Source organism: Pseudorasbora parva, chromosome 11, assembly GCF_024679245.1.
Source record: "Pseudorasbora parva isolate DD20220531a chromosome 11, ASM2467924v1, whole genome shotgun sequence".
NCBI lineage: Eukaryota > Metazoa > Chordata > Actinopteri > Cypriniformes > Gobionidae > Pseudorasbora > Pseudorasbora parva.
In genome coordinates this window covers 12,001,603-12,018,990 of record NC_090182.1, presented here as the reverse complement: position 1 = coordinate 12,018,990, position 17,388 = coordinate 12,001,603, and the positions used below count along the sequence as shown (strand labels likewise).

The 17,388-nt window shown below is 40.2% G+C and overlaps 2 protein-coding genes across 2 annotated transcripts; both read right to left on the bottom strand.

The window, feature by feature from the left end:
- Positions 1-274: 274 nt before the first annotated feature.
- Positions 275-9,307, bottom strand: si:ch73-43g23.1 (mucin-17). Its single transcript, XM_067457096.1, has 2 exons — positions 9,153-9,307; positions 275-8,844 (listed from the first exon to the last, which is right to left on the bottom strand). Exon 2 carries the CDS (start codon positions 8,745-8,747, stop codon positions 969-971), a length of 7,779 nt encoding a protein of 2,592 aa, XP_067313197.1. The 5' UTR covers positions 8,748-8,844; positions 9,153-9,307; the 3' UTR covers positions 275-968.
- A 1,155-nt stretch (positions 9,308-10,462) lies between these two features.
- On the bottom strand, positions 10,463-17,369 carry trpt1 (tRNA phosphotransferase 1). The gene is made up of 7 exons (XM_067457098.1): positions 16,949-17,369; positions 16,504-16,585; positions 16,092-16,261; positions 14,646-14,823; positions 14,399-14,455; positions 14,191-14,301; positions 10,463-11,237 (listed from the first exon to the last, which is right to left on the bottom strand). Exons 1-7 carry the CDS (start codon positions 17,018-17,020, stop codon positions 11,215-11,217), a joined length of 693 nt encoding a protein of 230 aa, XP_067313199.1. The 5' UTR covers positions 17,021-17,369; the 3' UTR covers positions 10,463-11,214.
- Positions 17,370-17,388: the final 19 nt, after the last annotated feature.

The window sequence follows — 17,388 nt, the reverse complement described above, 5'->3', positions numbered from 1 at the left end:
GAACAAATTATACATGACTCACATTCTTGAAAGAAAGCATTAGAATGATGGACAAAGATGTTTGCCCTTGTCCACTAGATGTCACCCCGTGATAAAAACAACAGCCCTAAACTCAAAGTTTACCTCTTTTACCTCTGGGCTTAATAATGTTGCTGTAATTTAGAAGTTAAAGTAAACCGCTTTTATCCTTACTGTTACTCAAATAGGTCATGTGTGGCATTTAATAATAATATAAAAAAAAAAAAAAAAACTGAGACTGATGTTTTTTGCCAACAGTTATCTTTAATGGGGTGTATTCATGTGTAAAAAATAATAATGGCAATCCTCTGATGATAGAAAATATATTATTTAAATACCAATGAACTGGTGGATCTTGCTCATCCACATTCATTTCATCCACCTAAAATGTACAGAATTTACTTTCCAATGCACATCAATGGCTTTGCACAAAGCAATTACAAGTTATGTCATGTATCATGTATTTGTTAAATATCACTTAAGTAGTGATATTTAGTTTAGAAGTGAAACACCAAAAACATTATAATAACTGCAACATATAAATCCCTTCAGAAATAAACTATTAAGGGTTTTCAAAGAAGGCAGAGACAGCTATTAAAAGATAAGCTCTCCCGTTGCATACGCTTTGCCTTTGCAAGAAAGGTCTATATGACTTGGGTACTGTACAAATGATACAGTGAAAAAATATCAGAGAATGACAGCCATTATGAGAACGACAACCATAAATATCAGGAAAACAGCAAACAAAAAACAAAAGCTAAAAGCAAAGCTGTTTTGGGTCTTTTTGAGCAGTTAACATTGTCTTTGTTTCAATAAAATGAGCTGAAGCAATATTAATACTGTCTTACAACTATTGACTAGAAATGTTGACTTTTTTAAATCCAGCTTAAAAACGCTGCCGACCAAAACAGATTCAAAATGTAAACAGATCACATGTATCTACTGTTGTTTCATGCTCTTCTTCCCCCTGAAGGAGGCATGCTTGAAGGTGCCTTGTGGTAGCAGTCTGAAGGGGTTGAATTTGGACTTGCATTCATCCCAGTGGGGATATAATACATGCTCTCTAGATAGCTTTGATCAAGTGACGAGTGGCCTTTGGGTTCATTTTTTGGCATCTGGCTCGCAGGGCTTCCGTACCTTAAGGAAGCCTGATTAAGTGTGGTGGGGACAGGAGGAGGCTCTGGGTGGCGAACTTGTTGGGCACTGCCTGGGATTGCTGGGTAAGATGGCATTGCATAAGGTAGGTACTGTGGTGCATACAACCCAGGACTGTGCAAAGAGGAGTAGGGTGGTGCAGCTGGTGGATAGAGGCCAGAATGGGACATTGCCTGCTGCGGTATGAGAACTTCCACATACTGGCCCAGTTCAGGATCAAACAGCATTTTTCTGAGTGGCTGCATTGGCACCTCAATGTAGAAGTATTTACCAGTCTCGGGATCAAGAAGAACACGACGAGGACCTTGGCCACAGTTGAGCCCACTTGCATTCTCTGGATACAATACACCGGCTCCACCCGGGCCTTCATTTGTGTAATCATGACCAAAAGATGATGGCAAATCTTGGGGATTAAACAACTGAGGCCTGGGATCCAGAGTAGACATGTTAGCTGAATGAGAGTAATCATGATAGGGAGCCGGAGCTGTTGCTTGAGGTGAAGGATGATTAGCTGGTCGTCTTTCTGAATGCAACCCTGAAGTTGGTGGTTGGTCATCACCGTAGGACTGTGAGTTTGAAACAGGGCAAGCTCTTGGGTTTAGGAGAGGCTGAATCAATGCTGAGCTGTGTGGTATTGTGGCATTGGAGACTGGTAGAGCATCTGGTCTGCACTGTTGAGGACGAACTTGAGCTTGCGGAGGAGCTCCCGGACAGGTAAGAACTTGGCCTGGAGACCGAGAGGCTGATGGCACCCGTTCCTGTGGACTGTTTTGGGGATGTCCTTGATGTGAGTGGGAACTTAGTACACACGAGCATGGAGATTGCTTAGTGGTTGGATGATACCTGCATGACCTCTGTGGGGGCAAGTCTAAGAGCCGTAGCGGGCTGAAACTCTCTCGCTCATCATAGCTGGGGGGATCATCTGAAGCATAGAAAAGATAGTCATCTGTGTGAAAACGATTATTAGATGATGCTCTTGTCACAGATTGTATGTGGTCAAGGGCTTGTGCTCCTGATGAGTTAGAAGCAACAGAACTACCTAACACTGAATTTTCTTGACTAAATGATGGGGTCTGTTGCTGGCAAGTGCTGGTGGTTTGACATAAAGCAGAAGATTGTTGTTGATCCAGACTGGCCAATGTCATTGTGGTGGATTTCTGCACTGTACTTTGAGTTGTTGTGACTGGGATGTGTGGTGGTTTGTAGCTTGATACAGCTGATACAGCCAGTCTTTTTGCATCTCTGGATGAAGCTTCGTTTGGTTGATCCTTGTGTACCACGGTTGTCGTTTCATTTTTCTTTGATTCACTACTTAATCGGGTTTGATGCTTAATAACAGGTGACACTTGAGCATCTGTTTTCGGTGGGTCACTTGACACAGATCTAATTTCTGCAAATGACTGTTTATAGCTGGGTTTTTGTGGTACAAATGGCTTAAGCCTATCAGTTGATATTGATCTTACTTGTATGGGTAACTCAATCTCTTTTGATGCATTCACTGGTGTGCCATTATTTTTTGTACTATTTGAGAAGGACCTGATCTCTTGCTTGTCAGATGTTGCTAGATAAGTTGGATTTTGTGTCATAGTTGTGATGGCGGTTAATTTCTTTCTTTCTTGTTCATTAGTTGATTCTTCTGTCAGTGTTCCCTTGGGACTCTCACTTTGTTGGGATGTCCTTGAAGAATTTTTGACAAGAGTTGTTGGACTGCAAGTCGATGTTGTATTTTCCACCCTTACTTGTGCTTCATTAGAAAATACTTCTGATAAACAGGCCTGTACAGGTATCTCAAGCCTGTTGACATGTCTAGCTGTAGCACTTGCACCTTCAGTAACAACATCACACACTCCGATATCAGCCTGCATCCCCTTTTCTTTCAGTAACATGGATACAGAGTGGCTGTTGCTTGTAGCTTCCGTTTGTGTTGAATCAGTGGTTGTACTATCAAAGGTCTTTGATTTGGATGTGCCATCTGGCAGAACCACTAATGCAGAAATTTCCCGCTCCTTACTGGGGGGTCTAGGTGGCATCTTAGTGCTCTGATCACAGTGAACATAAGACCTCCTAGTGATACTATCTGATTTAGGTGATCCATCTATAATTGTAGAGTGAGAATCTGGTACATTTTGTAGTGACTCAGTCTTTGGCGAAGAGGCCTTGGATGTTATTTCAGTGATGTCAGCATCTCTTCTTGTCTCTACACCAACTAGTGGTTGTGATATTTTTGATATGTCAACAGGCTGTTTCTCAACATGACAGTGGATTGTTTTGCTAGCTGATGTTTGTTTGTCCTTCCAACTTATGGCTTTACATTCAATGTGTAAGGCTGGAGGAGTTTGTGGCAGCTGCTCTTTTTTCTCTTGAATGACAGGGTCTTCATTAGAAGTTGAATTTGAAGCTTTGAAAGACAGGTTGTATGTGTTTTTTACTAACTTTCTCACATCCCTAACTTTATGTCTAACAGATTTTTTGCTGTTGTCGTCATCTTCTTCTGTCTCTATGACTTTTTGACTAGATTTGGTGTTCATATCTTCTGCAGCATTCTCCATTGACTGAGATTCAGACATTTCTCTGGAATGTTCTATGTCGGGGGATAGAGACACTTTCAGAGATGTCATCTTTTTCCCTTTAATAGAGGAAGGTTTCAAAGTCATTTCTGGGGTTTTTGACATAAATACACTCTTTCCAGATCGTTTTTCCTGGTTTTCTGGTGTCATCTGGCGCTTTGTGTCTCTGCTTGTGATTTTGCTCTGCATGCTTACTGCTGGAGTGGCAACAGCAGGACTTGTGTTCCTGACACTGGCATTTGCTGAGTCACCATTGTATGTCTCTCCAAGGTTGCCACCTCCTCCCTCCTTCCCATCACTCTTGCTGTTTTGTTTGAGAAGAATTTTGTCATCAACTGATGTAAGGGCCGCTATAGGCTTTGTTTCTTCCCTTGTAATGTAACCAGCTCCCTGAGCTTCCCCAGTGTTAAAGAACCCAGGTCTTAAGAATGGTTTTGGAGGAACTTTTGGGGCACATTTTTTCAGCTGACGATGTGAAACTCTCTCCTCTCCAACAGCAAAATCTTTAGATAAAAAAGTACATTCAGATTGCTGGCTAGAGCTTAAACTATGCTGCTCCATGTTGCTTAGTACACCATCAAAAGAGCAGGGGCTGAAATCAGGATGTTTGTTTTCCTCTCCAGATGGACTTGGGTCTGCACTTTTTGGTTTCTCTTTCTGCACATCTTGCATTTTCTTTGACAACACACTCTTGATAATGCAAGATGCCATTTGCGTCTTGGGGGAGCCATCATCTAAAGACACAGACTTCTGCAATGTTCTTTTCCTCTCCTTTTGTAGTGAATCTGGTACCTCCTTGAAAACTTCCTCTTGCACAAAAGCTGGTGTGCTATGTTGACGAACAAGGATGTCTTGTGAGTGTCTACTTGTGGAGGGTGAATTCAAAACATTTTCAGAGTTCCCTTTATGTTTTGGTTCATCTGGGTTCCGCCTTAACAGCTGTATCTGCCTTTTAGGTACTGTCCTCTTTCCTCTATTGGACTCTTCTTTGATCTCTAATGCAACATCCACACACTCAAAACTCCCCATTTCAAAGTGTTTGTTTGGGTCCAGCTTGTCACAGGGTAGAAAAGATGAGCCATCGTTTTCATGTAATCCTGAGCCACGCAAGTCTGCGTAGGTCATCCATGCAACAGCACCAGGGCTGTCTACAGTCGATGGCTGAGAAACATTTGTTGATGACCTGTGGCTTGAATTGTACACATCCAAATAATCCACCTGAGGACTAGAGAGGCTTCTGAAGGCCAGATCTGTAAACCATTTTACTTCATTATCTGCTTCATCAAACTCACTTCCCATGCTGGAGTTCTCACCAGTACATTCAGGAGGAAGAAAGCTTGCACTGCTGTATTTACCTTGGGTAGTTGACTGGAGCCTCCTGGCACCACCCTTGTTCTCTTGTTGTGAGCCCTGAGCTCTGAGCTGGCTCTGTTGCTGAAGAGTTGTTGGGTATGACTCAAAATAACAGCGAGCTGGAATTCCCGACTTTGGGTCTCGGCTTGAGAGTGCTGGGCTGTGGCCTGCAGGCCCTTTTCTATTCCTGGCACTGAATGACAGCTCAACCTGTTGCCCTCTGTAACTACTATCTCTCATAGTCTCCTCCCCCACTCCCTCCCTCTTTTTACTCTCCTCCTTTTCCCTGCATGGCTGCCTATCAAATTTACCACCATTATGCCTACATATAACACTCGGGCTTTCTTGTAATGCTATAGGCACTTTGCTATGCCTCTTGTCACTGCTTGGACAAACATTTTCCAACATTTCTGTTTCTTTGTTGCTATCATAATCCTCAATATGGCATTTTTTCTTTTCTACAGATGTCCCTGGCATTGGCATAGATGAGGCAAATGGACTCCGAGAGGCTGATGTTCCACAGACAGTTAAAGCGGTTGTGTCATCAGTAATAATTTCCTGATTTTGCTTCATGTTTACTGTGGACGATCCAGAACCTAAGGGTTTAGATCGTGAATCTTGCAAGATCTGCATTTGGCTAAGAATTTGTGGTCCACTGCCTGTACATTCATCTGGGACAGATCCGCTGCTTTTGAAGGTCTCTGGGTCAGCAAGGTTATCAAAATGATCACTGTCTATTGGGATAGGAGATGGAAGATTCACCCCCTTAAAGAGTATGGGTAAAGACTGATTTTCTGGCTTTTCAAGAGGGATAGATGGAAGGAGATCAATGGATTGTGCTGTGTCTCTGGTACGGTTTGAAGCAGTTGATGAGGGCCTTGATCTGTTCTCTGGTGTTGACAAAATGTTTCTTGAGGTAGGTGAGACCACAGGTGACTGAGCCAAATCTTCATTTGGTGAAACATTAGATGAGATGCCTCCAGTCACAGGGGATTTTGTATTATGTGGCAGAACACTATAAGATATTGTTTTGATTTCAGGTGAGCAGGTGACTGATCTCAATTCTATTAAAGGAGCTGTGGAAATTGGCTCTGGTGTAAGGTAGTGTTCTCTGCTGTTTGGAGTGGAGGCAATGCTCCTTGACGTAGGCGTGGAATCTCTACTGCATGCTGTTGTGGCTCTGTAACCATTTCCGGTGATAGCAGGGGAAGATGGTGGTTCATCAGGTTCTGTTGAACAAACCATTCTCTTATTTGTAGGGGACTGGCTAATGGTATAACCCATAGGTGAGTGATTTATTGCAGGTTCTGATGAGTGAGGTGGAATAGAGTGATCAGAAGAGTTGTAGATATCACTGGGACAGCAGGGGGAAGATGTCGAGGCTTCAGTTTCAGGTAAATAAACCCCTCTCTCATTTGTAGGTGATGGACTAATAGTGTAACCCAGAGATGAGTGAAAGGTTACTGGTTCTGACTGATCAGGGGAGGAGCAGATATCTCTGTGGTCAATTATTTTGCTTACAGGGGAGGATGATAAAGCTTCTGGTTCAGTTGAAGAAACTTCTCTCATATTTGTAGGTGATGGACTGATAGTGTAACCCATAGGTGAGTGAGAGGAGCAGATATCTCTGTAGTCAATCCTTGTGCTTACAGGGGAGGATGATAAAGCTTCAGGTTCAGTTGAAGAAACTTCTCTCATATTTGTAGGTGATGGACTGATAGAGTAACCCATAGGTGAGTGAGAGGAGCAGATATCTCTGTAGTCGATCCTTGTGCTTACAGGGGGGGATGATAAAGCTTCTGGTTCAGTTGAAGAAACTTCTCTCATATTTGTAGGTGATGGACTGATAGTGTAACCCATAGGTGAGTGAGAGGAGCAGATATCTCTGTAGTCAATCCTTGTGCTTACAGGGGAGGATAGTAAAGCTTCAGGCTCAGTTGAAGAAATTATTCTCTCATTTGTAGGTGATGGACTGATGGTGGAACCCAGAGATGAGAGAATGGTTACTGGTTCTGATTGATCAGGGGAGGAGCAGATATCCCGGTAGTCAATCCTTTTGCTTACAGGGGAGGATGATAAGGCTTCAGGTTCAGTTGAAGAAATGAGTCTCTCATTTGTAGGAGATGGGCTGATAGTGTAACCCATAGATGAGTGAGAGGAGCAGATATCTGTGCAGTCAATCCTTGTGCTTAGAGGGGAGGATGGTAAGGCTTCAGGTTCAGTTGAAGAAATGATTCTCTCATTTGTAGGTGATGGGCTGATAGTGTAACCCATAGGCGAGTGAATTATTACTGGTTCTGGTGAGTAAGCAGGTGCTGAGTGATCAGGAGAAAAGCTGGTTTCATTGATCTCAGGTGATTCCAGACTTTCTCTGTCATCTATGCATGAGCACACTGGTCCTCTTGTTTCAGTGGAAATGGCAGACAGAGATAGGGGATCTATTTCCACATAATCACTGGTAGGAAATGATACTGAAGAAGATGCACCATAAGTGTCTGCCAAGTCTGGAAACTCTGATGTGTTTCCCACTTGAGTTGAGCTCAAATTCAGCAACTCAGGTGAAGATCTACCCGTGGCTGCTGGTGTTGAGATAATTTCCCTGCTTACAGGGGAGATGGAGGTTAATATGGGCTCTGGCATGACACTAGGTATGGGTAGAATATTAATATCTCTCTTTGCAGGTGAAGTAGACATTTCCTGAACAGGACTGCAGTCTGTTGGAGAAGCGATTGGCAGTTTTGACACAGAGCCACTATTAATAATCCTTTGTGCAAGGAGAACATTTTCCTCTTGTGGACTATGATAGTTCATACTTTCTTTGTTCTCAGAAGACACCACATTATTTTGTTCAAGTGGAGATTCTGCCAAGGATTCATAGTTATTAGACTCAAATATAGGTATGCAGTCTTGTTTGTCTAAAAATGGGCTTGTATTTGTATGTTGAGGTGCTGTAATAATTTCTTCTTGCTCAAAAGTGTCAGGTTCTTTTTCCTCTGAAGGGTAAGATGTAGGATTAGAAATATCCTTTCCTGGATTAATCTGGTTTATAGCTGGTGTTGAATCCATATCCTGTGGTTCAGAAGCATTTGTAATTTTCGTTTCATTCACTGGGGCAGTGCTCGCTGACACTTGAGGTTCTTCCCACGTGTACCCAGTATGTGAAAGGTCATTTACATTCCCTTTGGTTGCAGGTGGTGTGCACTCAAGTGGGTTAAGTCCATTTTTAGAATCAGATAAGATGTTTGATTTATCTGGATGTGATTCTGATTTCCTGGTCTCCGATGTGAAAAAATCTGGTATATTTTTTGGAGAAGGTGTGTTGTAAGTGACTTCAATGTTGTCGCTTAAGTCAGATCCATTGGCAGTGTGATAAGATCCTGAAGAGTCATTGGCATCATCTGCTGGAAAAGGCTGATCCACCCTTCTGACAAAAGTCACAGAGGCTGGGCTACTGGAAAGTGATGGAGACTCGACGTCATCCCCAAAAATGTCACATAGGCAGGTTGTTTCAGATATAGCATTACGATGGTTGGGGATTGAAGTAATGTCAAAAATCTCTACACGATTTGGCCCTTCACGATTCTGCAGGTTGAACGTTTGTGGAGCACTGCGAAGGAAAGAGTAGCTGTCACCTTCTAGAACCCAGCGTTCCATTTCATCAATTTAGATACCACAGGCATTGGGTTGTCACAATTGTGCCATTTAAAAATGCCTGAACTGGTCATTCAGCAGTTGTTGAATGTTTTCAGACCTGAAACATCAAATGAAACAGTCACAAAAACTTATATAATTCTAATGACAAAATGTTTTCTTATAGCTTTATACTATTCATCTTCTGAGAGCAACTGTCTTCTCCAAAATGATTTTTACTTTGTATATACACAAGTGTCCTTAATAACAGTAAACAGTATTTCTTATCAGATTAGAGGATTAATCTCTCACAAACGTATCATGCAAACTGATGGAAAAATATATACAGCAACTTTATAAGGTGAAACATGTTACAACATGCATGCAGAAATCAAAGTTCACATAAAAGTAATCAGATATAATACTTGCCTTTTGCTGCTGTTTTCTGTCCACATTGACAGTTTGAATGGAACAGCCCCTCCAGAGAACACTCACAGGAGACAGTTATGCACTGTACCATGAGCTGTGAATGAGGCTCCAACTGGGGGATCCAGGTTTCCGAGTGCCAAACTGACCCTTCATCGAAACAGGCCACTCAAAGCACAGATATGTCCAGCCCCTCAAGCTAAGCCCTCAAGCTAAAAAAATGCTACGACTCCTGTACCGTTAGGCCTGTCTGAGCTCACGGAGCCTGGCTATTTCAAACATTAATTGACACCACTTTTTTAAAATAAAAGAGACACAAGCATGCACAGAAAAAGGACACGATGAACCTGACCTGAAGCTTTTTTAATCATGCTTGGACATAGGTGCATGTCTCTGCCAAGCTTAATAGGGTGTTACAGCTAGGAGCAGGTGCTGCGATGGAATAGACGGAGTCTGTGAATGGAATCTGACACACTAGGCCAAGACAGTCATAGGGGCTAACTAATTTTAGACCTCTTCTATCATGGGAAACTTTGCTTTGAGTGGCTGCCTAGAGACGCATAAAGGGCACAAAATGGCAATGTTACAAAATATATGCTAACTGAACTTTCTATAGTATTAGATTGCAACGTCCAGCTCCTAAAAAAACTATTCCTTACCTTTACATATATTTGTTTAGCAAACACTTTAATCTAAAAAGCCCTATAAAAGAGAAATATAACAAATTATAGATTTGAGCTTAAAAATGCAGTCAATCCAACATAATTCACAGGTTACCAAAAATTGCATTAAACATCAGTGATTAAACATTGTGACCACTTGAACTTGTGACATAAGCTATCTTCTCCTTTCCATATTTTATTGCCCATTGTTCAGAGGAAAGTATATTTGTTTAATGTGGTTACAAACTAGTCCATAATCTTTCAGGGAAAGAATGCTGAGCACTTCTGCAATGCAGGGATTTAGCGTTCACACAACACTACTGACAGAAATCCAAAAGCATAGCAGCTTGACAATACCAAGAATAGGTCTTTGATCAGCTGATGGACAGTCAAAACAGAATTCTCAATGACCATGAATTAAAGCTAGACTTGCAACCCATGGAGCCATCTGACATTAAATGTCTTTGACTGAAAGGTTGTGTGCTTTTGCAGCACTTGATTAGAATAGGAATAGTTCAGCAGCAATTTGTAGTAGCTGTGTCTGAAAAGTCAACTGAAAGTAAGCACGACTCTAGTTCACAGAAAACTGTGGTAATTTTAATAAGCCAACACAAAAGCACCAAATAAAAAAAACACCTCTACCCGTTACTGGGCTCTGTCTAGTGCACTGTACATAAATATGCTTGCAGAAATCCCCCTGCAGTAACATGACACATCTCTATCTTGAGGTCAGTGTATTTAGATATTCTATTTTTTGACAAATATGCAGTGGGCTGAAACTGCCCCACAAATAAACAGGCTTAGGAGGTCACTTGACAATTTGTACACAAAACATCACACAGCCCATCAGATATGCAGCTGATTAACGATACAGTATGTAGTCAAGGAAATTTAAACGCTACAATTTTTGTCCTTTTTTGGAGGCAAGACAAGGCTGTTTAACTGATTTTTTATTTTATTTTATTTGCTTATTAAATAAAAAGTATTTCAGTGCTTTGATTTTAACACCACACCACCACTTCCCTCACTATTAATTGATTACTTCCTGCATGAACATTATGATGTAATCTAACAAAGCATATTGGCTAACCATTGTCCAAATGCACAGACGTTTTGATGAGGTTAAAGTCACAAATAAAAAGACCAGCAGTCCTTGCATGTCTTCCCATGAACCCTTTCCAAAGTCATCTGTGGGTGTTCAGTTTTCAGAATCCAGTCTTATTTCTGTTGATTCTGAAAATAATCTATGCAGCCTGACTTTGCAAATGAAACAATATTGTTGGTTTTATTTAAATATTTCTTCTTAGAAAGAGATATTCCACTTTAATGCTTTCAAAAGTTTAAGGTGGGATGAACATATCCAGGTTTTGGTTTTATAGCCGGGAAAAGATCTTCTCCAACAGCTAATGTAGTTCAATTTCACAAGCTGAAAGAAAAAAAAAACATCTTAATGATCTCTTAAAGGGATAGTTAACCCTAAAAAAAAAAGTCATATTTTACTCACCCTGCCGTTGTTCCAATGCCCTGTCCTTCTATCTTTTATGGACCTCAAAAGGAGAATATGCCTCCTTGACACTTTCCATCTATGACGCGCGTCTCACTGTATCATTACGTGATACTTTTGTATCCTCTTTTAAAAAAAAAAGTTTTAGCCTGGTCACCATTCAGTGCCATTTTATGGAGGACCGCATGCAGGACATTTTCAAAAATTCTCATTTTGAGGTCCGAAAAAGAAAGAAGGACATAGGGCATTGGTGAGTAAAGATGGCTTTATCTCAGGGTGAACTATCCCTTTAAAATCTAATCATTTTGCACTGTACAATATAAAAAACATGTATTGTAAGCTGAAAATTATAATTGACATCTTTACTTAAAGGGTTACTTCAGTGATTTAGCATTAAGCTTTGTATTTAAACTAAGCCATTAATGTAGTAAAAGTGTAAAAATATTTTTGAATTTGGTTCCTTCTAGACTGAGAAAAGACTGTATTTTTGAAAGGGGATGAAAGACAATTCCCAGAATGCATTGCTTCGCTCTGCTACAAGGCCACTCCCAAAGCCATCGCTACTGGATTACTGGATCACTTTCCCATCGCGTAAATTTTCATAAAATCAGTTCAGTTAGAGAACAGACACTACTATTAAAAACTGAACATGTCTTTTTAATATAATGTGAATGAGCAGATCGAGTGTCACAGCACAAACGCAGCAGGAGTCAGATTACATTCCTCACAAGAGCTGAGGTAATCGTGACCACGGCATACATTCACAGCGCGTGTTCAGTAGGGATGGGTATATGGGTATTTAACGGTATTACTACTCTTACCGATACTGCTTATCGATCCGGTACTTTAACAGTATTCTTATCGGTTCTTTTTGTTATACTTTTTTATAATAAACAGAAAAATTAAGAACATAATTCATAATAAAACATAATAAAAACATAATAAAAAAACATTGCTTTATAAACTGAAAAGGCTGTTCATTTTACTATAGATATTAAATTGTTTTGAACAAAACGAATATAAAACATCTATTTTTTTTTATATGCATACGATAAGAACAAGAACAAAGAAACAAACGTACAAACAAATGGTCAAATACAATAAATATAAGATAAAACAAAGATACAAATGAAATAGTGCTTTAATCTCTGGAAGGTCTAACATTACTGTTCAAGTAATGGCCTACAAAAGACATCTAATATAGTAATCAAATATAAAATAACACTATAGTTTTTACTGTACAAATTGATAGATTAATGCTTTTTAAAGCTGAGAGTTCTCTTCGCCTTTTGTTGTTTGATGCACATTAATGGTAGTATGGCACAATCGTCAGGCTTTATTAGACACTGCCCCTTTAAGACCGAATGCTGATCTAATACTACATTATATTTTCTCCCAACTATTAACGCCCCATTTAAGACATAAACTGTGTTTAAGTAAATAATCTCCAAGCGGTCATTTTGACATAAGCTATTTGTTGTGTGTATTTGATGGTTTAGACACACACACAAAGCCTGAAGTACTATAATGTGAAGTTGCGGCCGGTTTCATGCATTTCGCACATGCATAAGCTGCCTTGAAGCTGGAAACTCTTGCGCGGATTATTGGGCTTTTAATAGCTCTATCTATTTATTAACAAACACGTCCCGCAATTTAGCAACAGTAGAGGCTGCATTTTATAAAAATCACAGATTGTGCTGATTCTAGCATTAAGTTTGGGGTTTAGGGGGAACCAATGCTCACAGCTGTGAAGGGAAGGAAGGAAATAAGGAACGCGGCAAGTGTTTAATGGTTTTACCTCATCATCTATTTATAATTTTTGGCAACCAAAATCGTAAATACACTTAGATTAATATCACAGGCCTGAAGATTAACCAGACTAAACTTTTTTTGGCCATCGTCGTCACTCAGGGACTGTCGTGTCGTGCATGCTGTAGCTCCATGTTGCGCTCATGCTCTCTCTCTCTTCTGGTTTTCGACTAGTAACAATGTAACACATCGTTTAATATTATTGCTTAAAGAAACAGCTGGCAATATAGAATTGGCAATTTAACGTCTATGCAACGATAATAAATAGTAAGTGTATTTTCGTCATCGCTCCAGTACCGACAGCAGAAACGATAGCGTTGAGACCTTATTGATACTGCGGTCTTTCATAATTTAGCACCGGGTCTCATTTAATACCGGGTTTTGGTACCCATCCCTAGTGTTCAGTCTTGCGCGTTTTCAGTTCATGCCTTTGGAAGCTTCACTTACATAGGAATTAATTTGAGAAGTTAAAACACTCACTTTGCTCCGCACAGCTCAGTTTACATGAATGCCCGCTGCAGCCCGAGCCAAGCACTGTGAGTGAGGTGTGAGTGAGTGACCGTAAAAAAATATGGACGCCGCGACTTCATCCGTTTCTGCTGAACTGAGTTGAAGCTTTCAGGCGGCCTGCATGGCGCTGACATCTTGGAACCGGAGTCTGCGCAGTAGAGAGCAGGAAGTACAGTCGCAATATCAAAAGCCCGCCCACACTCTCACAGATGCAGAATTAATTATGTTGGTGTGAAATAAACAGTTCTGGAAATGTAGAAATTAAAGCTAAAGCTCCAATCTGCTCCCAAAAATCCAGAAAAAAGTCCATTAGTGCCTCAGTGACAACTTCACTCAGAGAAGACGTCGATCTTAGCTGTCAATCATGAGGTCACACACCCGTTTTTATAGCATCAAAAAACGATCATTCGAATATATTCCCAGGTTTTTACTGATACAAAGCCATATGCTAAATCGCTGAAGTAACCCTTTAATTACAGTACATGGAAACAAAAAAGGAAAGTGACTCACGTGAAAGCGAGTCATGTGAAAGTGACTTAAAGTGAAAGTGACTCACGTGAGGGTTTTAGTCTTTGTACTCGAGAGAAATAGCATGGTGCTAAAAACCCAGCAGCATCTCCAGAGGTCAACAGTACACCGTTCTCAGACCAGAAGAACTTAATCCCATCTGAACACCAAGGAGAGACTGATCATTAGGACTTCTGCACTATAATTCTTTAACATATCAAACTTTATACTGGTTTTTAAAAATGATTTCTTAATACCTGACATAGCTTTCGCAACATCAATATACACAGCCAATTCACAACTTTGTCTCATACCTATAAACACAAAAGAGACCATTGAACTTTAAATAACCTGAATTACGTATAAGGTAAATAGCATTTTTTTAAACCTGTTTCTGTACACATAAATCTCTGGATTGCTTTCCGCTATCCTAATGCATACACGAATACATACTCGCATGAAATTTAGATCCCTAGAAAAGAATCTGCAAGGCATTTCACTCACCACTGATGACTCCGCCCTCGCCAGGTAGCCCAGGTGCCAGGTGTATATGAGTTCTGTTCATTCTGCTGAGGCCTTGACTGCGTATAGAGGGCCAGTGTTTCATGTATGAGCCATGAACAGCTTCTCTTGGATAGTCCGGATCATCAAGTGCTACCTCTCTCAACTCCAGATCTGTAACCTTGAAGAGACACAATCAGGCATAAGTTAAATGAATACATAAATCACAGAATATGCATCTTGTTTTTTAAATTTAAAGAATCTGTATGATTTAAATGACATTTATTTATTTAGCTGACGCTTCTATCTGGAAACTAGATTAGTACATCACAAATTATATATGCGTACACCTGTATAGGTACACCTGTTCAACTTCTTGTCAATGCAAATATCTAATCAGCCAATCACATGGCTGCAGCTCAATACATTTAGGTATGTAGAAGGTTAAGATGATTTTGTGAAGTTCAAACTGAGCATCATAATGGGGAAGAAAGGTGATTTAAGTAACTTTGAACGTGGCATGGATGCCAGATGGGCTATTTTGGATATGTATATGAGATATATTAATGAAATCCAAATCCATAGACAGCAACGTAATTAGCAATTTCAAGGCCCAGAAAGGTAGGAAAGACATTGTTAAATAGTCCATGTGACTCCAGTATTTCAACCTTAATTTAAGAAGTGATGGGAATACATTTTGTGTGCAAAAAAACAAACAAAAATAACAACTTTATTCCACAATCTTTCCTCGTCTGTGCCAGTCTCCTATGTAGTAAATACAGTGCAGTGCTTTCAAAGTGCTACAGCAGAAAGCCAGCTTACCATTGGCCAACGCTGTTCACACGATGCATGCATCAGACGCAGGAGCTAGCCAATGGTGAGCTGTAACACTAGGAAGTGCTGCACTGTTTACACTATGTCAACGGCATAGGAGAGTGACACAGATGAGAAGAAAATGCTGAATGAAGTAATTATTTTTGTTTGTTTTTTGCACAAAAAATATTATTTTTGTCGCTTCATAAAATTAAGGATGAACCACTGTAGTCACATGGGCTACTTTAACAATGTCTACCCTATATTTATGGGCCTTGAAAGTGTTAATTGAAATCATCGATTTCATCAAAATATCTTCATTTGTGTTCCTAAGATAACTAACGAAACTCTAACGGGTTTGGAATGACATGAGGTGAACTAAGTGTTATTTTTCGGCGAACCATCCCTTTAACACTTTCTCTGACAGAGACCTATTTTTCTGTTGGTTCATGTGATGTTCACATTAAGCCTATGGTGTGGGGGCCCTTTAGTACCAAATGCACATCGCTTAAACAATTGTTTTTGCTGACCATGTTCATCCCATTATGACCAGTGTACTCATCTTCTGATGGCTACTATAAATCCATGTGTATCTTAACTTAAGACAGTAGACATAGTCCTCTGAACAACACTGACTTGTACGGAGTGACCCTGATTGGCTCGTATCAGAAGACGACCATCCTCAGTGTGGTTGCAAAGCTTGAATCGCTTTTTGTCATTGGTGGCCACCACTCGCTCCACATCCTCCACTGAAAATGAGCGGAACTGCTGATGAGCGAGAAGTTCCTCCACATATACAAAGCCATCTGCCGACAAGGTCACATAAGAATTACAGACAGACAACAGGGATGATATAAAAACTAAATCCAAAACATGTGCTAAAGGAATTATAAATGAACGAATAATTTGCTGTCTAGCCTAGTAAAAGTACCCTCCATCCATAGCAATCATCCTCCACAAGAACTTCATTCCACACTTGACCTAAATATCAGTTTGGTAAGCTGACAGGGTGTTACAAATCATACAGTTTTTGGATTCCACGTCTCACCCGTGTTCATCTGAAGACCCATCTTATTGGCACCGTGGCGTAATACATAAGACAGAGATTTAGACAGGCGCATATCTCTGCTCTGAAAGAAGCACAAACCAAAAATATAATAATTAATTAGAGTGCACACACCCTTTCAAAACTTTAACACAATAATTGGTCAGCGGAGACAAAATGTCATTACTTTTCAGAGAGATGTGACCTGCTATGGTAGTTTTTTGTTATATAAGCAGCTTGAATGGCTGCATTCATTTACATTTGAACACCAAATCATAATGTTTGATGAAGATATAAAATTAAACAAAATTACATGGGTCTCATATAGGGGTCTAACTAAGTTTCTGGTAAAATAGTAATTACCGATGTAAATGTATAACGTTACAAATAGTATATTTTAAGAGGACCGCGTGCATTATACATAACGAATAATCGTTTCTCCTCCCACCTCTTCTTTTCGGTCTCCTCGGCCTCCTCTTCCTCCTCCTCTTCTTCCTCTCCCTCGAGGTTGACAGTCCATTTGTGACACACTTGTCACAGTAGTACCATTCGCAAAGACAGCTATCAGATATATGGCCTACGTTGTTACATACAAAAAAACGGTATATTTAAACTCCTTTCCAAAAGTATTAGTTGCTAATCTATAACTTTTCGTTCTTCCGATAATACACGGAACAGAAAAAAAAACAGACAAGCGGCCATTAATGCCCATTCATCCATTGACCAACAGGGGGCAGTAAAGACTGTGTTTTATATTTTCTGAAACCCTGTGGATGCGGTTGTGAAACTGCGATGCTGCGGGCCTGCAGCTGGATACTCGGATACTCTGCACTGATTTATGTTTTTGATAAGATGTGAATTATCGATAAAAAATGATTTAAGTATAAC